The sequence below is a fragment of the Natrix helvetica genome (assembly GCF_964273705.1).
Source record: "Natrix helvetica genome assembly, chromosome: 4".
Lineage (NCBI taxonomy): Eukaryota > Metazoa > Chordata > Lepidosauria > Squamata > Natricidae > Natrix > Natrix helvetica.
The window spans coordinates 57,180,321-57,206,572 of record NC_138550.1 but is presented as its reverse complement, the minus strand read 5'-3'; the positions used below and the strand labels follow the sequence as shown (position 1 = coordinate 57,206,572).

The 26,252-nt window shown below is 41.6% G+C and overlaps 1 protein-coding gene across 1 annotated transcript; it reads right to left on the bottom strand.

The window, feature by feature from the left end:
* Positions 1–324: 324 nt before the first annotated feature.
* FAM3B (FAM3 metabolism regulating signaling molecule B) lies at positions 325–24,364 on the bottom strand. Its single transcript, XM_081953362.1, has 8 exons — positions 24,097–24,364; positions 9,483–9,620; positions 7,653–7,776; positions 7,229–7,287; positions 4,436–4,486; positions 2,173–2,260; positions 1,240–1,372; positions 325–703 (listed from the first exon to the last, which is right to left on the bottom strand). Exons 1-8 carry the CDS (start codon positions 24,113–24,115, stop codon positions 611–613), a joined length of 705 nt encoding a protein of 234 aa, XP_081809488.1. The 5' UTR covers positions 24,116–24,364; the 3' UTR covers positions 325–610.
* Between the last annotated feature and the right edge of the window lie 1,888 nt (positions 24,365–26,252).

Genomic DNA, 26,252 nt, shown 5'->3' with positions numbered 1-26,252 from the left:
ACAGGAAAGCTGTCAGGAAAGTACTACCCTCTCATCTTGTTTCATGGAAGAGATCTGGTATTTGGGACAGGGCAAATTACCTGGGCATACTTTTGTACCATCTCATAAACCACAGGTACTGAAACTGGGTGCATGGGTGGGCCTCTTTTAGCTCTAGTGAGCTTTCTGGCATGTACACAGAGAGAGTGAGCAATTTTACAAATACACATTGGTGGGGCACTTCTTTGCTTTCAATACATTGCTTTTCTAAGGGACAACATAAAACATCAATAGGAAAATACTTTTCTTTTTCACCTTTTCCAAGCTTGGTGTGTGTCAGATGACTAAAATCATAATTTCAAAAAATTCCAGCTCTTTTGTGGCGGAAATGATAGGTGTTACAACCCAACATCCTGAAAGGAGAAAATGGAGCAGGTGTGGGGAAGGGAACGTGTCTCTAATTATTTACTATTTACATGATAAAAATCAATTCTGCAATTGAATCCAGCATTTCAAATTGATTTTATCCAGAATATTTTTTTTTTGTCCGCAGCTCTAGACAGCCAGCTTTTGGGGGCAAATAGTGCCATATAAATAAATATGCAGTGTGCTATTTTGCAAATATTAGAATTCAGCTTGTTAGGTTTTTTGGAATACAGCCTTCAATGAGGATTTCAGCTGGCCATCCATTGTATCGATTCTTACTTTTGTCAGAATGAATTATCTGTTTAAAAAGATACATACAAATTGTAATTCAGTGTATGGCTTTGTAATACATTAAGAAAGGAAATATTTCTGTTATTTACTAAACTAAAAACACAGAATGGCTTTAAAACACACTACAGAATATTATATCTTTCTGATAAATATATTAAATCAAATTCCTACATTAACTGTTTTTGGGAAGACAGACTATGCTGAGGCATAGGACAGGTTTTTCCACACAGATTTTTCAATTACTGATTTGTTCAAAACAAAACAAAACAAGAACCCAGTCCTGCTTTTCTAAGGAATATCATTGTTAATCCCACCCATAGAGGAAAAAAGAGAGCACTTGTAAACAGGACCTAAGTGTTGGATGGGATAATATGGCCCTCAGAATTGCTGGGAGTTTATCATTCTGATAGCCTGATCTAAGTAAAACTCAATGGCAGTTAAGGAAACAGACACATTAATTAAATATCACATTATTGGCTCACCTATGCCATACAAAAATCACATGATTGTACTCTGGGGGTTATTAGTTTAAACAATTCTTACCTTTTCCTTTTGTATATTTGTTGGTAATTTAAAACCTTTTGCAGCTAAAAACACCCAGCCTGACCTAAACTTCAAGTTCCATATTTGTTCACTTCCCAATTCTGCTATTGCTTTTTTACTGTCCACTTTTAACCTGGAAGAAATAAGAGAATAATTTGAATGTGGCCTTTTGTGAGTCAAAAGGAAAATCAGCAGCTATTATGACGTATATTCCTGCTTATATATATGGCAGAGCCACCTTCTGATAATCTAGGGCCAGAAAGAAGTTGTAGGACAGCTTTACTCAAAACTGACTCCATCCAAATGTGGTCATTATGGTTGAGAATTGTTAGTGTCATGGAATCAACAAGTATGGAGGAAACCCAGCTTGAAAACCCTGATCAAATATTAGAATCTATAATCCAGCATCAGATCTACAGGAGACTTTCAAATTCAAGAAATATGAAATCGTGAAGCTCAAGTGCTTCATTCTTTTAACTCCTTCCTTCAAACTTGTGCAAATGAGAAAAAAATATAAAAGATACAACAAAAAATATACAAGATATAATTTGGAATATTAACACTTTTTACATAATAAAATAACATTATTAATAACATTACCCAATTAAAATACTACAGTTAGTAATCTTGTAGTGAATGGAGATGTAGTATACGTATTAGTAAACATCTCTGTGGAATTTACTATACAATATCAGTACTATTCAAAAATGGGAAGTCTTAGATATCCATTTGAAGCAATGGCTTTGGAGAAAAAGGCAGTATTTAAAAGATTACATCATTGTGTTAGAAACAAGCTTCTACCATAATTATGACAGAAAATCCATAGCAATGTGTATTTGGCAACACTGGAGAGTAAAACCGATCATAAATTGATCATTTTTGTCTATTTGTAAGTTTGTAAGACTGAATAGAAGTCTAAATCTGTTTACTTACTTTGTACTTCCATCATCATGGGTCACCATAAAGATTAGAGATAACTGTGGAGCTTGTCTAATAAAATCAGTCATTGGTCCAGAGAATTCTGTTGGTGGGGGGGAAAAACCCTTAGAGAAATACATTATAAATGAAACATTTTCCTATCAAAGCCTCAATTATATTTCTTTCCGAGAAATGAGATCCAAGACATCACATTTCCATTTCCACAGATGGAAAAGCAACATCTCCTTTCTCTTGCACAGCCTGTAGTTCTGCTCCAGATAATTTGGAGACTCTCTAAATCACAGATGGGTGAGAGGCCTTGTTTTCATATATTTTCAGTACAAACAACAATAACGAAAAAAAAGAGACAAAAGACGTGTAATTATGGCTTAATGTAGTCCCAGGTTTTTTCTATTTACATCCCAATGTTGGACCTAATACCATGACTCACAAATTTGTGATGGGATATCACAATCCATTTTTTGTCATTGCTCCTCCCTTTCCCACCCAAAAACACTTACATTAATTTACTATTTATTTATAAATCATTTTTATATGGTCAACCCATCTCAGAGAATGTGATTCTGGGCAGCATACATAAAACAATAAAATAACAATATTAAAGTGCAATAACATTAAGAATATTGATATTATTTTAAAAGGCTAGGCAAGAACATTGGATAGAAGCTACCTCAGCAAATCACTTTTCCCTTGATAACCTCCTATTGTGAGCTGAGAAATACATCAACTTTATACTGTACTGTAAGCCATAAAATGAGCAGCTTACAGTTTTAAAACCCACATAAAACCTGATGTTTTTCAGACCCTCAGCCATGTCCATATGTGTCATACCATTCCACCTCACTTTGAAATATTCAGTTAAGCCCAAATGATAAATGAGTGCCTCCAGGTAACAAAAATTGAAGATGATGGACAGAATTGAATCCTTGCTCTTTTTATTACGTTTGCACACATAATGAGGGCAGAGGTTTTGATCAAGGTGTCATATCCCCTGACTTGTTTTTACCTTTCCCACCACTCGTGCACACCCCTGACCACCAAAATGGTTTCTACTCCTGTTGTAAACAATGGAAAACTGCGTGTAATTTAAAATAACAATAGCATTGATAGAGATATTCCATTCCATGAAAAAATAGGAACATTTCATCCAATTCTTTTCTGCTGAAGGCAAAGGAGTAACAGAGGAAATACTTTCTAAAATGGAATTTTAGTTAAACATCCAAACAACTACCAGAAAATTTAGAGTAGTTTAAACAGTCTGCTCAAAATCATTGCAATATTCTGTTCTTCCTGTTCCTCACTTCTCTGTCTTTCAGCATGTTGAGACTAATATCTGCTTCTCAGACTAATTCCTCCTCAGACCTCTTTAATGGAGAGGACATTAGCACTGAAAGTATACCTAGGAAAATAGTGCCAGGAAAATTTGAAAATAATGTTTATGTGCTCTATTAAAAGTGCCCATAATATTTTAATAGCTAGTTGTGCTGTATTATCATAAAATAATTCTCATGTCTTTTTCACAAATAAACAGCCAACTAGCATGTGGACAATGGCTAGCATATTTATCATCAACATGTTTACAAACTGGATTTTGAAATCAATTTATTTCCACTTAGAATATTTGAACTCTGGCCAGTTTTACACCTGTATTGTACGAAACAATCGTACCTGATTGCTTCCCCCCCACTCCAATCAACTCATTTTTATAGTGTGGAAAAAAACTTGTGGACTTGATTTCCACTGCTTAGTAAGCTCCATTCTGGGATATATTTGAACATGGGCTCCTATTCAAATGTGCAGAAATGAATGGTGAGTACCCTTCTATTTTCCTCCTCAGAGCTCTTTAGTGGAGAGGACATTAGCACTGAAAGTACACCTAGGAAAATAGTGCCAGGAAAATTTGCTCGCCCAATCATCTGTTCTACTTTGCCTCAGTAATGAGGCCAGAGAAGCAATTGGTAGATTTCCTGACCCTGGGTAGGGAGCGAACGGGAATCCACTAATCTCTTTCCTATATAGAAAAAACTGTTTACAAGTAAATGATGATGATGATGATGATGATGATGATGTCCCATAAGTAAGGCAGGTTACTTATATGATTATATGGTCAGGAAACACTCCAAATCAAATCTCCATGATCATGACCAAAAGTAAATGGTTGCAGATGTAATACATGATACATGAATCATTCAGATGTACTCCATCACAGAGATACTGGACTCATAAGCTGATGCTAAACATGAGCTAAGCTTCTTACCTCCTTCCCACATGTCAAAATAATTTGTAGCAGCAACTTTTCCAGTCTTATCTAAAAGAAACAATATGTATATGTGTGTGTATATACATATATTATTGAAGGAATAATTCAATTCCTGTGTTGGCAAAGTATTGATTTTGCTGATCTTCCACTTGGCTCTAACAATGGAAAAATTTCACTGATATATATAGCCTGACTAGAATACACTTGGCACTCTTATTATTTATCAAATACAAGTCCTTTGATGAACAAACCTTTAAGGGCAGCTAACAATAACTAGTGCAATCACCCAAAAAAAAAGCTTTACATTTGGATATGATGTTTAGAACACACAAAATCACAGGGTCGACAAGCACATAAAATGATAAAATGTGCCTCATGCTGTTACAATGACCTATTCATCTTTTTGTACTTATGTCATAATGTCACAACGTAGCACAGTATATAAGGGGTAGAGTTTGCACTATGATATATCTTTTCTCATGTGTTCCTTGTCCCTAGTCTACCTTATTTTTATATAGATTCCTGTATTATAGAGCACATATCTGTCAGGTCTCGACAATCAAGAAACACACCTAGAATTGCCCCTGAACAGTTTCCTTTATTGCTCTTCACCTATAGACAGAAATTGTGCCAAACTAAAACAACTATTTGCATTACTACAGATATACTCAGGGGATTGCTAGGAAGGGGACTTCTTTTAGTTTACCATTTTTATTAGGTTATAAGATAAAATACAAAAGTAAATAGGAAGACACGGGTGGGGGGAGAGAAAAGTGAAGAGAAACTGGGGAAAAGAAAAGAAGAAACATTGACTTCTTACTCTCTGTTATAGTAAAAAAAAGCATTAACATCAAACCACAACTTTTTGTTGTTCAATAATAATATAAACTAGCCATTTCTATAAAAACATATCAATCTAACCAGTAAAACCCAAAATCAAAGTTTCATTTTTTTTTCACTTCAAGCATAAAGTTCAGAAGCAATCTCCAGGTGGAAACAAAAATACTTATATTCTTTCCTTTAACCAAAACAGTCAACATTTAAGCCAATTCTGTCAACTCCATCAGCTTCTGTAGCCATTCATCCATAGTGGGAATTGAAGTGTCCTTCCATTTTTATGCATATAATAGTTTTGCTGCTGTCAGCATATATAAGATCAAAGTTCCAAAATTTTTCTTCAAGTCTTTTTCCATTAAACCCAAAAGAAAAGTTTCTGGTTTTGTTTTTATTTTCATTTTAAGAATTTTCTGTATTATAATATGAATCTTACTCAAAATTTTATTTGCTTTATCACATGTCCACCAGCTAGGGAGGAGCCTTCTTAACTCTCTTTCTCATGACCAAACTATCTATACATTGCTGTTTGTTTGTTTTTTGTCTTCTTGAATACAGCTGCTTCCTCCTGGGAATCAGACTACATTCTACCGCAGTATCTTCTTTTAATCTTGATCAAAAGAACAACTTTTTATTCTTCCTTTTACTTCTAACATGCTTAATATTTTGTTCATTCTAATATTGTTGTAAGATTTGATTTCTCCTTCATTCCTTTTTTGTCCCATTGCAAAATGTTCTTCCAAGCTTTAATAAGCTTTCTTTGTAAATCCAGTAGAAAAAAAAACAACCATCCAGGTCATTCTCTTGGTGTGTCATTTGTATTTTCTTTTTAAATTCTAAATTCCCAGCCAGTATTTTTTATAGATCTAATGAACTATCTTTTTCTAAATCATTATATTGGCATATCAGTTGTGAATCTTCTTTTAATACAATCTCTATCTTATCAGAAAAAGATTATTCTACAACTAACGTTTCTTCACATCTTTTGGACAAAGTCTCCCTAGAAGCAGATATTATTACTGACATTGTTGCTATCGTGGCTACCATTTTCTCATTCCATTTTTCAAAAGTCTCCATCAGTTTTTTTATTGTTATCAGGTTTTGCATTAATTTATAGGTTTGTATATCTTTCCTCTATCTAAAACCTTTAGCTCCTCCTTTTTAAAACCATGAAACTATTTATCTATGCTGTGAGTTATAAAAACCAAAACATAATCTATTTCCCACAAGAAGCTGTTTGTACTTTATAATTAATTCCAAAGTCAAAAAAGTTTCAATACTCCAATTTTACATGAAAGATCAAAATCTTTTCCGTTTTTTTGCTGCTTATTTCAGGTTCTTTAAATTCTCAAGCTTATAATTGAAGCTTTCTTTCACTCATGATTAAAAGCAGACTCATTCAATGTTTTCAAGCTTGTCATTCCAAAAAAGCCTGTAATACCTTAGAAGTAATTAAGGAGCAATTTCTGAAAGAGATTACAAAGTGAAATTTGCAAATTTAGTATCTTTTAAAAGTCTGTACAAGAGTTTGGGAGATCCTGTTGTCTCCCAGATCACTCAAATCCACAGAAAACTCTTGTCCTACAGTCTCTTCTCAGGGAACAACTGTCCAGAACACATGTAGATGATCTCCCGTTCTCTATCCAGAAAAGTTCCAAACAACTGATCTAGTCACTGATTTCTTGGTTTTTGCTGTAACCTTTGGTTCTGCTTTTGCAGAACCGTCATCAAATCACCACACCTCCCCTAGAAACTCTAGTTTTTTTTTATGAAAGAAACATATAGATGTTTATTTAATGGTATCTGTCAATGAAATATATTTCTCTTCTTTCTGAAATTCCTTTCCACATCTCACATCTTTAGAAAGTTGGAAGTTTGGGAAATGAAGAAAACATGTGGTAGTGACAGCTTGCATGAATTTGCTTATAGTTCCTAGGTTATAGGTTTTTTACTTACAGTCTACAATTGCAATATTTATTCCTCTCCCAGCATTTCCATCTTGTTCACTTAGGAGTCTGAAATTGAAATAAATATGCAGTATCAATATAAGATAGGCCTTTTCCTATATTATCAATTATAGCAAGTTAATTGTTGCCTGATTTCACATTTTAGATAATTATTTTAATAGAGTGATGGAAGCTTCAGAATCACATTAATTTAAAGAAAGATTTTGCCCTGAAAGTCTTGTCTAGATGAGATCTCATAAATTTTTAAAGCTATGGTTTAATAATCATTGGTATAGGAATCATAAAGCTCTACCTCTGATCTCCTCCTTTCTAAAGAGCTGGGATTTTATCTTCCAGAATTTATAGTGAGAATAGCTACTGAATGTCAAAGTATCTTAGTTATTTGCAATGTCAACATGGCCTTAAATACTTACATTTTATCTTCAAAACAGATTTTGGGAAATCTCTCCTTCCCACCTCCACTGAGCATGCGATAAGCATAATTCCCAGGCAAACACGGAGACCAGTGGTCACATTTCTGTCTTTTGGGGGCTGGCACTATAACAGAGAACAGAGAAGTAATCTTTGAGGCCACACATTTGCAATTGAATCTTAATAGATACAGTATAAACAGGAGATTAATTTGTTTGCACAATATTTTATTTTCATTATTGTAGATCTTTTTGAAAAGCCTCATTGGTCAAGATCTTGACACTATAATTATGTTTACATTTTTTTATTGGTGCAATATAATAACTAGAACTTAATACAACAGTGATTGAACAGTAAAAAAAATCACATTGATTCTAAACATAAAGAAGAAATAGACATTTAAAAAAAATTAAAAACATAAAGTAGAGATGTCCTATATTAGGGAACCTTTGGTAAGATAAATAAAATTGGATCATCTCTCCAGACATTGCTGGAAGACTGTAGGAAATGATGGAAATATATTTACAGAAATATAGCAAGCAGCAGAATAAAGATCAGTGGAGGTTTAAACCAAACTCTGCTATGTAGAAAATTTGTAAAATAACACAATTTTCAACAGGATGGAAATTCGTATCCAATTCCTAATGTATCATATTTTGGATACATTAAATGAAGGACTAGCTCAATAAGTCTGTGATGCAGGGAAAGATTGGGAAAAATCAAAGTAAATGGGTGTGATTAATACACTGTTAAAACACCTGAGGAACTAAGTTTGGAAGCGATTGCGTAGAAGAAATTCTAGTTAAGTAATCGCCAAGAGCTGATACAGATATCATGGCATATAGTCTCTCAAAACAAAGCCGATCTTTGCTTCAAAGTGATTTTATTTCAGTATCTTAACCAAGATTCTTAATGCATGTTTTTTGTGTAATGGAAAATCTCATGGTCTTACATTCTTATTTATCGGTACACGTTATTCTGGAGAATATAATTTTCTCTGAGAAATTGCCTTGTTATTCAGAGTTTTAATTTCAAATACCTAACATTCCTATCTGATGGTGGGCCACAAGTTTTTATTTTATTTTAGATTTATCTTGAACATTTTCAGCTGATCAATCTCTATCTCTACCTTTTCAACAATTAATGTTGATATTTGTCTACTGACATTTTTAAAAATATTTTTTTTATTTAACTTTTTGGATAAACATTTATTTCCTTATCTTTTTATCTTGTTGTCTTCCCAAGAAAACTATGTATTCCTCACAACTACAATTTAATCTTTTTTTCCTAAATATTCATGCTGTAACCCAACTGCAAAAATCGAGATGGCTACAGTGCAAAATTGGAGCTTTAACTGCATTGTTTCAACTGTCTTGATTTTACACTCTTTGGATTTGGACACTGCAGGGTGGGTTTACTAAAAAGTATAAGTTCCCCTTTAGCAAAACAAAGCGCTACCTGGCAAATCAAAAACTAGCAAGAATATAAATTATATAGTGTTGTTAAGTTGCAACATCTGCAAAAATGTATTTCCTGCCTTTATCTTCCATTTCCGGCTGCGTCTTGCACTTGAGAAGGTGCAGTCAATGAAGTGTAGCTAAAGTGGGTAAGACTATGTCAATACATCTGTTTGCTTTAACTAAACATGAATTGCATATGTGGCAGACAATGCTCAAAGATTTCAGAAACAAAAGGAGACAACGAACCTACATGAATCCATATTCCAGGCATTCAAAACTGAGGTAGCATAAAAGAACATAGTCATGTTTTGGCAGATACAAAAATGAAAACTGAGTGCCTCTTAAACGTATGTTGGAAATGTGATCACTTACTAGAAATTTTTGGCTTGTCTGGAAGCAACTGGTCAAATGTTGATGCTAATGGATCTTGAGGAATGAGATACGCCAATATTGTCCCCAAATACCAAGCGCAGACTGATGCAAGAATGAAACCTCCAAATTTTATAAAATCTGAAACAATAGAACAAAACAGGCTAAAAAAAAAACCCCAAATAAGGTAAAAAGAAAAAAAAATGACAATGAATTGATGCATGAATATATTGAATGCTATGTAATTGTAATCTACTGCATATGATATATAATATGTAATCTATTCTTTTATTATTGATATGCTAATTCATAAGCAGAGAATGTATAAAATAGCTTAAATTAGCATATATTGTTTAACTGATGCAGCTTAATTTAACATAGCTGTATGTAGGCTCCAAGCAATTTGATTAGATATGTATTCATTTTATTAACTTTCTGGTGAAAAAGTTGAATATGTGAATATGTGAAAAAGTGAATATGTGAATAAAAGCACAATGTTCTTTTATGTATAGAGTTACACTCTTGCTTTTGAATAAAATACTTAGAATGTTAGTTTTAGTTAATAAAAATAGATAATGCCCATTGTTAATAAGGCCTTTTAAAACCAAAGTTTCCAAGCAGCTGAAATATAAAGTGTGGGAACTGACTCAGCATTTATTTTTCTCCTTTGTGAAATAAGTTTCCTTTTTTCATTTTTTTTCTTCTCCCTTCCCCTCCTTCCTCCCTCTCTCCCTTCCTCCCCCTCTCTCAAACACACACGCACACACACACACGTTGGATTGGACTATCTCTCCTACCCCCTTCTCTCTCTCACTCACTCTCAAACACACACACACACACACACACACAAAAGTTGGATTGGATATCTTTTCCAGTAGCTTGAAAGCAGCTTTTCTGCCACACACACACCCCATTCCCTTGCTGCCTTCCCCAAACACCTCCACCATTGCAAATGCAGCCTGCTGTCTGGGTTGGAAATGCCTGGAACGCAATAAAGCCCACCTACTCACTTCCTGCTGGCAGGCTGGGGTGAGAGGAGAGGCAGAGAAGCCGATGGGAGGGGAGCCGATCCGAGCCTTCCAAAAGAAAGAGGCTGGGGGAAAATGTGTGTGCTACAGCATGGCTCTTTGCCTGGCTTCCATAGATGACTCTGCTTAACTGTTATAAAAAAGCGCCCTCTACTATGAGGCAGGAGAACTGTGTGTCTCACCTACGTCAGGAATTTTTAGGCTTTTAACCCTTGTTTAATTCTGCTTGAGTGATCATAAAACGCCTAAAGTCAGACTAGATGAGGCATGCAGTATTCCTGCCTCATAGTAGAGGGTGCTTTTTTAGAGGCTTTTTTTAAACAGTTAAGCAGAGTCATCCACTGCACGTCACTGGAACTAAGCAAGGGGAGCTGGTATCCTCTCAGTTAAAACAGACTTAACATCAAACAGGGCTGTGATAGTAGTCAAAATTTAAAGTCAGCTAGGTGTAAAGCAGTACATTATTCATATTTTTGAGACTAGTCACAAGGAATAAAGTAGAGGATTAACAAAGTTTATACTATAATAAATGTGTGAATCATGAAGGTCTTTGTTTTTTTTATTGTTCTGAAAAATCAGAAAAAATAAATGATCAAACTGTGACGCTACCAAAGTCAACGCCTAAAAAACCAACACACATACACAAAGCTGTTAGTGACAGTGCAAGCTGTTGTCAGGCCCAGTCCAAGATTGACATATGTAGAACAATCCAGCCAAAGTTCAGTTCTTTATTTGCTCACACTATATAGACAAAATCTTGCCAGAATAAACCTACAGGTGAAACTCGAAAAATTAGAATATTGTGCAAAAGTTCATTTATTTCAGTAATTCAACTTAAAAGGTGAAACTAATATATTAGATAGACTCATTACATGCAAAGCAAGATAGCCCAAGCCATGATTTGTCATAATTGTGATGATTATGGCTTACAGCTCATGAAAACCCCAAATCCACCATCTCAAAAAATTAGAATATTGTGAAAAGGTGCAATAGTCTAAGGTCAAATTGTCCCACTCTAATCAGCTAATTAAGCCATAACACCTGCAAAGGGTTCCTGAGCCTTTAAATGGTCTCTCAGTCTGGTTCAGTAGGAATCACAATCATGCGAAAGACTGCTGACCTGGCAATTGTGCAGAAAAACATCACGGACACCCTCCATAAGGAGGGAAAGCCTCAAAAGGTAATTGCAAAAGAAGTTGGATGTTCCCAAAGTGCTGTATCAAAGCACATTAATAGAAAGTTATGTGGAAGGATTGTCAGGAAAAGGCCATTCAAAAGTGTTGGGGACTTTCACAAGGAGTGGACTGAGGCTGGAGTCAGTGCATCAAGAGCCACCACACACAGACGGATCCTGGACATGGGCTTCAAATGTCGTATTCCTCTTGTCAAGCTGCTCCTGAACAAGAAACAACGTCAGAAGCGTCTTACCTGGGCTAAAGAAAAACAGACGTGGTCTGTTGCTCAGCAGTCCAAAGTCCTCTTTTCTGATGAGAGCAACTTTTGCATCTCATTTGGAAACCAAGGACCCAGAGTATGGAGGATGAATGGAGAGGCACACACTGCAAGATGTTTGTCCAGTGTGAAGTTTCCACAGTCTGTGTTGATTTGGGAAGCCATGTCATCTGCTGGTGTTGGTCCACTGTGCTTCATTAAGTCCAGGGTCAATGCAGCCATCTATCAGGAGATCTTGGAGCACTTCATGCTTCCTTCCGCAGACGAGCTTAATGGGGATGCTGACTTCATTTTCCAGCTGCCCACACTGCCAAAAGCACCAAAACCTGGTTCAATGACCATGGGATTACTGTGCTTGATTGGCCAGCAAACTCGCCTGACCTAAACCCCATAGAGAATCTATGGGGCATTGCCAAGAGAAAGATGAGAGACATGAGATTGAACAATGTAGAAGAGCTGAAGGCTGCTATTGAAGCATCCTGGTCTTCCATAACACCTCAGCAGTGCCACAGGCTGATAGCTTCCATGCCACACCACATTGAGGCAGTAATTGCTGCAAAAGAGGCCCAAACCAAGTACTGAGTACATATGCATGCTTATATTTTTTCAGAAGTCCAATATTGTTCCATGTACAATCCTTGTTTTATTGATTGCATGTAATATTCTAATTTTCTGAGATTGTGGATTTGAGGTTTTCATGAGCTGTAAGCCATAATCATCACAATTATGACAAATCATGGCTTGAACTATCTTGCTTTGCATATAATGAGTCTATCTCATATATTAGTTTCACCTTTTAAGTAAATGAACTTTTGCACGATATTCTAATTTTTCAAGTTTCACTTGTATACTATTGTACCCCTGGACGGTTCTAGGGAGTAGCTATCCTAATCTCTTTCTTGGATCCAGTTCTGATTTGTGTTGCCTCTTTGTCCTTCTTGGAATGTGCTCCCTCCTTCCTGGGAAACTGCCACTTCACCATGGTCTATTACACCACCTCCCTCTTCAATCCATAATAGGTACGTTTTTTATTTTCATTATTTGTTTTGAGTCAATACTGAATGAGATGACAATTAAGAAACATATACAGTCCAGGGGTGGGTTCTGGCAGAGACTACTGCTGGTTCGCTCAGGGACGTGTTGTGCACACACGTGTGCTTTGCACGTGCTTCATGCGTGCTATGCACGCATGCACAGTACAACTAAAATCGCTCTGGGCATGCGCAGAAGCAAAAACAAGATGGTGCCACTGTAGGAGAACCGGTTTGGGGGCGTGGCAGGCCTGGGTCACTGCCAGTTCCAGCCGCCAAACTACTACCAGTTCGGCGGAACCGGTCCGAACCGGTAGAAACCCACAACTGATACAGTCTATATGTTAATCAGAAAATTGTTTTACACATGAAATGAAAATATATATTTTTTAAAAGGCCAAACAACTTTCAATAGCTACACAAAAATACAGAGGAATCACCAATTCAGATCTTTGGTTTTATTTTGCATTAATTAAGCCTGGTGCTAGTGGTGGATTTCAATGTATTTTACTACCGGTTCGCTCGTGCACACTTGCGCGCTTCTGCAACGCTTCTGCAACGCTTCTGCGATGCTTCTGCGCACGAGCAGAAACATCCAGGCAGGTGGGCCGAGCCTCGTGCTGCCGCCACTACCAGTTTGCCCGATCCAGGGTGAACTGGCAGAAAACCACCTCTGCCTTGTGCTCATTATAAGGTTTCTTTGCTTCCAAGGATTTGACATTTAACGGCATAACAAATCTGTACACAATGTTTTATTGTGGCACGCATCTTTCCCATCAACAGACTATTGATCTTTATTCCATCCTCCATACAACTTCTGCCTTCCTCCAAAAGTTCTTGTACTGACTGAGATGAAATGTTGCCTCAATGCGGTTGCTCTTTTTTGGGTTGTATCCAAACAGTGGCGTAGCGTGGGGGGTGCAGGGGGGGCCGGCCGCACCGGGCGCAACATCTGAGAGGGGCGCGCTCGCACTCGCGGGAGCGCTCGTCTGCCTACACCTGCGGCTCGTAGCTCTCACGGTACTGCCCGCTCCTCCGCCGCCGGTTCGGCAGGAGGAAGGCGGGGTGTCCAGCAGTCTGAAAACGGGGCGGGGACAGTGCCTTAAAGACACCGCCAGCGCCTCCCTACGCCAGACATTTGCCCCTTGTCGGTCCTTCGTGGCCGCTCTTGGCCTTCCCCCCTCCTCCCCCCCGACGGACCTCCTGCGCCTTTAAGGCGATTGCAGAGCTGCTACTTTTGGGGCCAACTTAGATCTGCTGGGGGGGGGGTTGGGCTGAAATCCGCTCGGTAGAGCTTTGCCCTCCCGTTCACGCAGCTCTTCGAAGAATAGAAGTCGTGCCAGGGTGAAACATGTCGGTCCCGGCTAACCTTTTTCTCTGATACTAACATAATTTGGGTTCCGCTAAATGTTTGTGTGGGACTTCAAAAGTCTCTTACATCCCTCAAGTAATCTGGAAGAAACCAAAGCGGGCGAACATATTTATGCAGCTGTGTAAAACAGGTGGTGGTTTGCTTACTTGTGGCTTGTAAATCAAGATGTGCATTTAAGTCACACGTTATGTGTGAGCAGAGACAGGTCGGGCTTAGCGAAATAATTAGGAGTAAGCAAATTATGGATTTACCTGGGGGGGGGGGTTGAAATCTGTTTCCATGAAAAGCCATAGTTGGCTTAGCTGTGGTTTGTTGACTAAATTGCATTCATACAAATTCATGCCTAATTAAAGAATAAGACGTGTGCAATCTGTGGATTCAGGAGTAAAGTAGTATGATTCTAATAAAAGAGAAATATTTGTACCTCAGGGTTGATATGAGGGGTCCTTGGTGCTCCCTGAAGTTGCTTGCGTTTCATTACCCAAGCTAGGTAACATCAGTGCTAGTGACGCCACACTCCTTACTAGCACTGATGATGTTATCTAGTTTGGGTAATGAAACCTCTGCAAGAAAACAAGCAAGCTCAAAGAGTACCAAAGACCCCTCATAATATGATTCTTCTGCAAGCAGGCGTGTTTGACCAATCTTGGCAATCCAGTTTCTGTTCTTGGGAATTTAAATCAATAGTAAGCAAAATAAAGTGTTTGGACATTAGGATGGTCTTGTGAAAGTCTCTGTGTTTGGGAGTACATAAAACACAGCTGCCATTGAGTAATATAATCCTAAAGTTGCAGACACAATAACTGGAGCATATTAAATTCCCTTGCATTTATTTCTGCTGTTATTTTCCGAATCTGTCTAAATCCTTCTTAGTGTGATGCTCTAAATTGTACACAATAATTCAGCATGCGATTTGGCCAACACAGAATGAAAGGGAACACTTCCTTCCTGTGATTTGAAAAGTATACAAATTGTGCTTGCCTTTTTTGCAGCCACATTGCAACATTCACTCATATATTGTATGCAATTATTTTATCTTTTCAAAATGCTTGCATAAGTTCTATTACCAAGACATCACCATGTCCTCCATCCTATACCTGTAGATTTGATTTATGATTTCTAAGGGAAGAAATGTGCATTTGATTCTGTTAAATATCATTACGTTATCTTCAGGAAGAAAGTATTCAAGCAAGGAATATAATTATGTAATTATACAAAATACTAGATAATTGCAGTAGAAAATACCTAACTTTGATGACTAAAAAGCAGAGGCTGACATCTTAATTAGATGCAATACTCTTAAATAATAAATTCTTCCTAGCCAAGTGCAAGGTAGAATGTAGGAAATGACTAAAGAGATTCAAATTAAGCACTCTCTGTTAATTGTGACTGTATACAGAACTCCCTCAAAGGTCATTATGAAAATATTAACAAATATCTATACCTAGTGAGACAGACTGAAGTCCTTGACTTACAACAGTTCATTTAGTGACTGTTTGACGTTACAACATCACTTTAAAAAGTGACTTATGACCATTTTTCACACTTATGACAGTTGCAATATCCTCACGGTCACATGATCAAAATTCAGATGCTTGGCAACTGTCTCGTGTTTATGACTTGCAGTATTGTGGGATCATGGGATCCCCTTTTACGACCTTCTGACAAGCAAAGTCAATGTGGAATCCAGATTCACTTAACAACCGGGCTGCTACAGTGATTCACTTAACAATTGTGGCAAGAAACTGGCCGCAATTTCTTAACATAGGACAAAACTCACTTAACAAATGTCTCACTTAGCAACATAAATTTTGGGCTCAATTGTGGTTGTAAGTCAAGGACTATCTGTAATACTTATAAAAGGTAAAGGTTATGTCTGATTCTAGGGGCCAGTGCTCATCTCCCTTTCTTAGCCGAGCGAGCCATCATTGTCCAAAGATGCTTCTGTGGCAGTGGCGTAGCGTGGGGGGTGCAGGGGGGGCGGCCGCATTGAAAGGGGGCACGCTGGTCATTCTGCATTGAAAGGGGGCACGCTGGTCTCTCTGCATTGAAAGGGGGCATGCTGGTCTCTCTGCATTGAAAGGGGGCATGCTGGTCATTCCACATTGAAAGGGGGCACGCTGGACACTTAGCAGGGCATAGGCAGGATCACTAAACTCAATAAAGTGTTTGAAAATAAACTTGTATTTAGATGCATTTTACTTTAATTACATCAGTATTTTCATAACAAACAATACATGTGCTTAGGGGGTAAGGGTTTCTTTAACTAATCTAGTGCTAAAATCCACGGGTTAGGGGGCGCAAATTACTTGCCTTGCCCCGGGTGCTGACAACCCACGCTACGCCACTGTATCCAAACCCTGCAGTTAAGGGGTGTTGTTTCTGAGCATTCTAAAAGCTTATGGTCCTGGCAGTTGACTGATAGTCATGTTGCCTGTCTATATCAGCTTTCAGTCTTAAAGAAATTGCTTCCACCTGATTGCCATTTTCTTATCTGCTTCTCTTCTATTAAACCCATCCACAAACTTAGCTTTTTCTTTTGTAGACTGGGGTGAAGCTGCCTCTTGACATCAGCACATTCCTGGAAATGCCAGGATATAGTTCAATTAACTAGGCAGCTTGAACGCTGCCATGATTGCTTGCATGTAATTGTGAATGAATAAATGAGCCCATCCCTTATGTTACTGGGTCCTTTGGCAAAAAGCATCAGCTATGCTGAGCTTTGGGAAAGTGGAACAGGGAGGCTTTCTGGCTGCAGCTGGTTTTCCCAAGCATAGACGCCAACCCCACCTTCATTCCCTTGCACCTATCAATGTGTAAATAATGGCACCAAGTGTGGGTAGGTCATATATTGGGTACATGTACATCTCAGTATCTTTCTCTTAGACGACTATACTTCAACCCTATTTAGAGTGTCTAAATAGTCTAAAGAATGTGGAAAAACCCGAAGGGGCTACATAACAGCTTGAGACTTCAGAGCTGTTTTCTCCTATGTCTCTGGCCTTCTATCTTTGAGTGGGCAAACATTATTCCCTACACATCTCCCCACAACTATCCCTTGAAGATGATTAGCAGCCATTCTTTAAATACAGGGCTGTGTGTCATAATCAAATCAATCAATCAATCAAATTTTATTTGATTAGCCGCAACCCTCTCCCGAAGGACTCGGGGCGGCGTACAGTCAAAAAGATAAAATACACATAGGACACACATACATACGAAAAAACAAGGACAATTACATTTGTGCATGGAGGAGAGTAGACCTGCAAGTGAAAGACAATAAACACAGCTAAAAACACAGTTAAAACACAGTTTAAAATCCCCTAAATAAAATTGCTGAATTAAAAACCCCTCAGGAGCGTAACGAAGTTATGGTTGGGCCAGGCCAGATATTTGAAAAAGGTGGGTCTTGAGCTTAACACGGAAGGAGCGGAGGTCTGTAGTGGTCCTAATATCCGGGGGGAGGTCATTCCACAGGGCTGGGCCCGCCACAGAGAAGGCTCTGCTCCTAGGCGCCGCCCCATGACATTGTCTAGTGGACGGCACCTGGAGAAGTCCCTCTCTGTGCGAGCGAATAGGTCGTAGGGATGTATGGGGCAGAATACGGTCCCGGAGGTAACTAGGTCCTGAGCCATGGAGCGCTTTAAAGATCGTAATCAAAACCTTGAAACGCACTCGATAGACCACAGGAAGCCAGTGCAGCTCGCGCAGGTGTGGTGTCACATGGGAGTACCTGGTGCTCCCCATAATCACCCGCGCGGCCGCATTCTGGACCAACTGTAGTCTCCGAGTGCATTTCAAGGGAAGCCCCATGTAGAGAGCGTTACAGTAGTCCAGGCGAGACGTCACCAGCGCATGGGTGACTGTGCGTAGAGCGTCCCGGTCCAATAGGGGGCGCAATTGGTGCACCAGGCGAACCTGATGGAACGCCCCCCTGGCCACAGCTGTCACATGTTCATCCATGGACAGCTTGGCATCCAGGAGGACGCCCAAATTGCGCGCCCGCTCCACGGGGGCAAGTTGAATGCCCCCAATGGCCAGAGATGGAATTATCTGGTTGAACCGGGGAGCCGGAACCCACAGCCACTCCGTCTTGGAAGGGTTGAGCCTGAGTCGGTTGTCATCCATCCAGACCCGTACGGCTTCCACACACCGGGACATCACTTCGACGGCCTCGTTGGGGTGGTTCGGGGTGGAAATGTACAGCTGAGTATCATCAGCGTACAGGTGGTATCCCACCCCAAAACCACGGATGATCTCACCCAGCGGCTTCATGTATGTGTTGAACAGGAGTGGCGAGAGGACCGACCCCTGTGGCACCCCACAGATGAGGGGGCTTAGGGTCGACCTCTGCTCTCCTGCCAACACACGTTGCGTCCTGCCGGAGAGGTAGGAGCCGAACCACCGCAAGACGGTGCCCCGGATCCCCAACCCCTCCAGTCGGTGCAACAGGATACCATGGTCGATGGTATCAAAAGCCGCCGAGAGGTCTAATAGGACCAGGATAGAGGAACAGCCCCTATCTCTGGCCCTCCAGAGATCGTCTACCAACGCGACCAAGGCCGTCTCAGTGCTGTGCCCAGGGCGAAAGCCGGACTGGCGCGGGTCTAGATAATCATTCTCCTCCAGATGTCGTGGAAACTGAGAAGCCACCACACTCTCCACAACCTTCGCCAAAAAGGGAAGGTTGGAGACAGGACGATAATTGACCAGCTCCATAGGGTCCAGGGAAGGCTTCTTGAGCAAGGGTCTCACCACCGCCTCTTTCAAGGCGGCCGGGAGAGACCCCTCACCCAACGAAGCGTTCACTAGGTCCAGGAGCCAGTCGCGTGTAACCTCCCAGGATGCCAGTACAAGCCAGGAGGGACACGGGTCCAACAAACATGTGGTAGGTCGCAGTCGCCCACGCAATCTGTCCAAATCCTCGATGACAACCAAGTCAAACTCCTCCCAAAAAGGTTTCTCAAGACTCGCCACTGGCGTCTCGACTGGGCCACTGAAGGGGACCCAATCCTTCCGGATTTGAGCGACTTTATCCTGCAGGTATTTCCCAAACTCCTCTGCCCTGCCCTGTAAAGGGGCCTCCCGTGGCCTCTGAAACAGAAGGGAGCGGGACACCCGAAACAGGGCGGCAGGGCGGTTCTCTGCGGATGCAATGAGAGCGGCACAATATTGACGTTTGGCCGTTCTCAATGCCACTAGGTACGTCCTTAAATGGGCTCGTACCTGTGCTCGGTCAAGTTCGGTTCGGGAGGATCTCCAACGACTCTCTAGGCATCTCTTGCGGCGCTTCATCACCCTTAGCTCCTCGGTAAACCAAGGGGCCAGGGTGGATCGTTGCCGCCGGAGAGGCCGCAAAGGCGCCACCCGGTTCAAGGCCCCGGTAGTCGCATTATTCCACGCGGTCACCAGGTCCTCTACCCGGGGGCGGGTCAGGGCTGCAGGAGGTGGCCCAAGCTCCGTCTGGAACCTGTCTGGTTCCATCAAGCGCCTGGGGCGGAACCATCTAGTGTTCTCCGGTTCCGCCTCCCCGCGGCGAGGAGTAGCACCAGGGAAGTCAAGACGGAGGAGTGAGTGATCTGACCATGACAGAGGAGTGATGGTTAAATTCACTCCTCCCAGATCACTCAACCACTGGCGAGAGACAAAGACAAGGTCCAAGGTGTGACCTCCCTCGTGTGTCGGGCCCTGAATCATTTGAGTCAGGTCCATGGCTATCATGGAAGCCATGAACTCCCGAGCCCCCTCTGATGCTTCTCCCACCGACGGCAGGTTAAAATCCCCCATCACTAAAAGTTTGGGGGTCTCAACCGCCACCGATGAGATCAGCTCGAGGAGCTCAGGCAGGGTCGCTGATGTATGGCGGGGAGCCAGGTATACTATCAGCAAGCCCATCTGCCTCCTAGGGCCCCATTTCACAACCAGGGATTCACATCCGGACGTCTGTAGCACAGTGGACTCCCTCGGCTCTAAATCCTCCCGGATGATCACTGCTACCCCACCGCCCCTTCCCCGGGCCCGGGGCTGGTGAAATGCTTGGTAACCTGGTGGGCACATTTCCACGAGGGGTAACCCTCCCTCGTGGCCCAACCAGGTTTCCGTTATTCCCGCGAGGTCCGGCTCCCCCTCCAAAATCAGATCGTGAATGAGGGGGGCCTTATTGACAACGGACCTCGCATTGCATAACAACAGCCTCAGGCCCTGGGCCTGCAGATCCTGACCACCTAGAACGCAGGGGTTGGTACAAGCGACCGGGTGTAACCAGCACCCACGGTCTCCCAACCGACTACGGGTTGTTAGTCTGTCCTCGCATCTGCCCCTCCCTACGACTGTTGGAATCACGAAGCCCTGTATGGGAATGATATCCTCTCCCCCCTCCTCCTCTCTGCTCCTTCTGCTCAAGACCCCGCCTGGTGACCTGGCTCCGTCATCGCTCCTGATCTGGCCCACCCCCCCCAACCCCTAAACCCCTAAAAGAATTTAAAAAACATTTCACTAAAAACCCCCTAAGTCTCCGCTTCCTCCACCTCTCGGGATTAAGAAATCCGTCATCAAGGTGGGCCCTAGAAAGGGCGGAGGGCCACACCTGCGAGAGGGGGGATTCCCGCAGTAGGATAAGGTCTAGCCTGGAATACATATGCTGTTAAAAAGTTCATTAGGGCCTAGGCTCTGTGCTGCAGATGGTATGATCGTATGCCATAGTCCAGTAAAATTGTAACAGCCGGGTATCAGTATAAAAAGTCATCCAGTCCAAGATGAGGGGGGGGGGTAATGATGATAATAAGATGGTCAAGTGCCGGTCGCTAAGTGGGGGCTAGTAGGTGGTCAGTGGTGGATGGCGAGGGGTAGATGGATTTTGCTTGATAATGGGGAGGGGCAGATGGTCAGTCAGATGAAAATAGGGCGGTAAAAACCTCCAGGCGCGCACGGATGAAAAGCAGGGGCTGCTGTTAGTCCAAAAGTCAGCAGGGGGGGGGGAATAAACGGAACAGTCAAGGAGGTGGCTGGCAGGGGAAGAAGCTCTCCTGCCAAGTCTGATGTTAAACCTCCTGCCAGTTCCCAACAAGCCTGCCAGTTCCAGCAAGCCTCCCCCCCCCCCCCCGGCCTCCAGGCAGCCTCCTGAAACGCTGCCCTTCTCCTACCGGCCTTCGGCATTCAAGTCTTGCCTAGGCCTGCATCCATGTTCTAAACACTCCAGCCATTTCAAGCCCCAACGCCGCTCCTACCGGCCTCCAGTCCTTCCTGCTCCAGTCCTGTCCAATCCAATCAACCTCCAGTCCTCCCAACTCGACCTCCAGCATCTCCCACATCTCTCCAGTCTGCTGTAGGCCAGGGGGATTTGGCGTTCGGCTTTTCGGCTCGCTCCAAGCCACAAGCCTCCAAAGCGACAATAACACACCCCCGCACGCTCCGGATGCCGTTTCTCCGCCTTTTGCCATTCTCCCGAGCTCCTCCGTACCTCTCCGCTCCCAGAACGGCAAATTCAACTCCTCCAACTCAAACGGCATTCCTGGGCGGCGTCTCTCCTCGGCAGCTCCCCAGTCCGTTCTCCGAGCTGTTTCCAGATCTTCACACCACCCTGGGAGACCCCCCTTGGGTCATAGAAAAACCCAGGGTGACTGTTTATTGGACACCTGGCCCCCATGGTGTAAAAGGGGGGCCGGCAGCACCCCTGCTCCCTTAAAAAAGCTCACGGGTCTAAGGAGCTCTCAGGCAGACCGCCATTGCTCCAGGAAGCTCCTCCTCCTTTTGCCTCATCTCTAGCAGACAGTTTGCATTTCCCAATGTTAAAATGGTATTCTCCATCATTTCCTGACAGAAGTTTTGTTTTATGCCTGATTTCTGATGCTTCAATAATTACGATATAGTTAGGAACGGAGTTATTTCTAGTTCCTGTTGGCTGCCTTTGGCTCCTAGTCTCCTCCCCCTGCCACCCTTAGTTCCTGGCAATTTCTTTGGGCTTGGTCACCAAACAGATGAGATAGCTGGCTGCCTTGAATGCCAGACTGGCAATCTGCAAAGCACCAAAACAGAATTACTGCTTGATCCCTATCCAAATAAAACTAGTAATCTCATGTGGCGGAATGATGCTGGCTGAAATGAAGGGAAGGGAAGCTACCAGAGCCTCTTAAGTGCCATCAGTTGTTGGGAAGCCACAAGAGAGACTGTGTGAGAGAAAGCAAGCAAAAACAGAAAAGAAAAAAGAGAAGAGCAAAAACAAAGAAACAAACCAAGTAAGGGGCAGAGAAGATAATGAAAAAGCAACAGAAAGATAAGCAGCTGAGAAAGAGGAGTGAGCAAGGAAGAGACAAGGGTATTTGAAACAAACTAGAAAACTGAATAAGGAAATGGTTGCATTTCTACCCTTAAAAGCCACTGTATCCCCAGCAAAAAGTCACTATTTTCAGCCTACTCTCGGGGTGAAATTAAACTTTAAACCTGTTGGAAGTAGCCAATCCCTGCTATCAGTCTAAAGAGAGTATAGTGCAGCAGAAATAAAAATCAACAATTGAACATTGACTCATGACAAGTTATTTACATTGGTATGAAAAGTATGTTGTTCTACAAAACAGCCATTTGGGCTGCACAATATCTTATTAATATCTTAAAGTATAGTAAAAATCTAGATCTTGATCTCTACGTGGCATTAAAAATAGCAACCTCGGCAAGTTATATTGCAGGAGAATATTATATTGCATTTTGTGTAACGGACTTTGGGCAAATTGTATATAGTATTACATTCCCTACCCTTCCTTCCTTTCTTTCTGGCTGGCTCACTTTCCTTTTTAATCTCTTTTGTTGAAACACAAGCATACTATTAAGCCTATCACCATTAATTTAGCATTCAACATTTTACAACAGCTTTCATGACAAAGCACACTTCTTGAACTACAGATCCTACCGTTCACAGCTAACATGCTCAAACCACAGAGCATAGTACTCAGAACCCTCAAACGTGATTGTATGTTATACCCATCTCTGTGGAGGAACTGCAGTTATTTTCAATTTACTCTGCACTGTACTATTACTCATCCAAGACCCATCCAAATTGGGTTCATTGGCTTAAAATATTTTGTTCTGCTATGGAGGAATAGTAGAAGTTTATCCAGATATCTGAATAAATTTTGGAATGCAAAATAAGGCACTAGTATGTTCTATGGACTGTGTTTGGTGTTATTAAACCAAGCGTATGAAGTAAAGGTACTATATTTTGTAAGACATAAGAGACACAGTAAGCGGGAACTGATTTCTATAGTACTGAAAAATACTATTTTGAGAGGGGCAACAAGCCCTTCCCTTTCTTACAAAAATTGCCATGATAAAAACCAGAGAATCTGTTTGAAGGAGGAATGTTCTACCCAATATATTAGAACTGTTTCTCTGTCATGCAGGTAATAGTACATTTAGAGACAGGTGATCCTTTCTGAATTGGATAAATGATCAGACTGCTTCTAAGTTCTTGGCTGAACTGCAATTGCTATGAATTGAGAAACAAGTTTGGTGCCTGTGCTCCAGCACATGGATGCCGTTTCACTTCACCTGTATCTAATATGTTTGATATATTAGTAAACATGGAGGGAAAGGCCCACTGAAGCTCTGTTATAAAAAATAAATAAATCCCAAAACAAAACAGCAAACAAAGTCAGCTCTCTTAGGAATGCTGCTTGGAATAATAAGAAAAAGAGAAAGGTTTTGGCAAACCTTTTGGCAAAAGGTTTGTAAAAAATACTCACTCTTGCAGTTGGTCCGCATTGTTTTTGTAAATTTGTAGGCCTCTCCAAAACTGTCTTTAGCCGGCTGCAAATCTTGGTAGCAACTTCAGCCTACTGCACAATATTACTTTTTCCCCCTCTTAGCTGGAGTGAAAACGCTGGGAGCATATTACTGGCTACTGCCTAGTCACACCCTAAGTTACAACTGAAAGTGAGCAAAGGGAGGGCAGTTCTCCAAAGTGGTGAAGAAGGAAGGCTGATTGATAGAAAATGAACTGCCTGAATGTTGCATAATCAGCTGCCTAGGAAATGTTTAAACCTTTTAAACCAAGCTGTTCTACCTGGAGAACAAGTTCTAAGGTAAACTTAGCAAATAAAGGGAAATTGTTGCACTTTAAACTTTTGGAAAGAAGTGCCAGCTGATATGATACTGGCTTGTAGTTTGCTTCTGGGTAAACATTTAGAAGCTTTTTCTTCATCCTGTTAACAAAAAAAAACTTGCTATGTATAAACTCATACGACGATAGCTGACAATTTCTCTGGCTTCTCTACTGCACATTTTATTTGAAGATATTGGAATATGTATTTTTCTTCTCTCTTAACAAATAATTTTTAAAAACCCAGAGTATAGCACAAAAATAAGAAAGGATTGTTCCGGCTGCGATTCGCGACGGGCAGGTTCTGCTCGCCCCGCGCACTCCTGGTGGGCTCCCCACTGATCTGGGGGGCACAGGACGCTCTGGAGGGGCTCCTGCCGAGGGGGTGGCGTAGCGGGGGACCTCCTGAGTCGGCGGCGGCCAGGGGGGGCTCTCCGCATCGCCCTAGGCACCGGGAGGCAAGAGGGGAGGCGCCGCGGCATCTTCGCGATGAGGCAGCTGGAAGAAAGCAAGATTTGAAGGATGCAGCTGCTGTGTGGTGAGGTGGAAACTTTCCCCCGTTCCCTTACTTGGCTGAAAGGAAAAAAAAATTGCCAGCTTTTTAAAACTGACTTTCAACTTGTTTTGGAGAAGCGTGACTGGAGGGAGGGGGATTCCCCCCCCCTTGGACAAGCGGCTTTAAATGGTTTTGCTCCCTGCCCCCAGAGGAGGAGGAGGGGGGGAGCCATGCAACGAAATCACGCTCATAGCAAAGGCAGATTTTGGACTGCAATTGTGTAAATGAGGTGATGATCTGAAAACTTTAAAAACTTTTGGTCTTTGCCTTCTGATCCCGGAGCTGGCAGGGCAAGATGGCACACTTCCGTCATCTTCATAGACACTGAAACGTGACTCCACCCATAGAAGCTTCAGGCATCCTGACTTTGTCTCCGTGACACTCAGACAAATCTCTTGTTACATTGGACTCTGGGCTTGGAACAAAGGACTTTATTACTTTATTGCCAGGAGCTGAATACAAAAAAGGTAACTATCTGCTTGGACTCTCTGCCTCGTAACCTCCTTGGCGGTTTTCCTCCCTAATTGTTTCATCTCTGTATTGACATTGTTATCTCTTTGCTCATTATAATGCCACCCAAAAGACCACCCCCGGGGAAGCCGGGCTTTGCAGTCTCCGCCCCGACATCCTCAGCTTCCAGCCCCAGCGGACAACAGACTCTAACCTCCCTGCTTCAGCCCAAGCCTTCTGAGGTGGACTTTCAGCAGATGTTTCAACAGATTTTAAAGGGACAGGAGGATTTAAAAAATCAATTTAAGGAGATGAATGAACAGCTTAGAGAGAACCAAGACCGGGCGATTAATAATTCACAGAGACTAGGATCTTTTGGAGGAGGAGACGGCTGAGATGAGGGGGGAGGTGGGGGGAGTGCAGAAAGAGAACCAAGAGCTAGAGAACCACCAGATAAAAATGGAATTTGAAAGAATGTCCTTTTTCCTTAGGTTTCAAAATGTGATTGAGGCAGATGATGAAGATCTAAGGGACATCATGACAAACCTTCTGGCTGAATACATTGAAAAAGACAAACAACAGATGGGGTGGGACATGGACCTGGTTTATGGAGTAAACTCAGCATACGCTAGAACACATAATGTTCCAAGGGAGGTACACATTAAATTCCTTAGAAAGACTACAAGAGATGAGATTCTGAGTGCACAAAGGGGGCAAGCACTAAAATACCAGGATAGAGAAATAGCCATTCTGAAACAGATCCCTAACAAAGTGAGAGAGAGAAGAAAAAACTA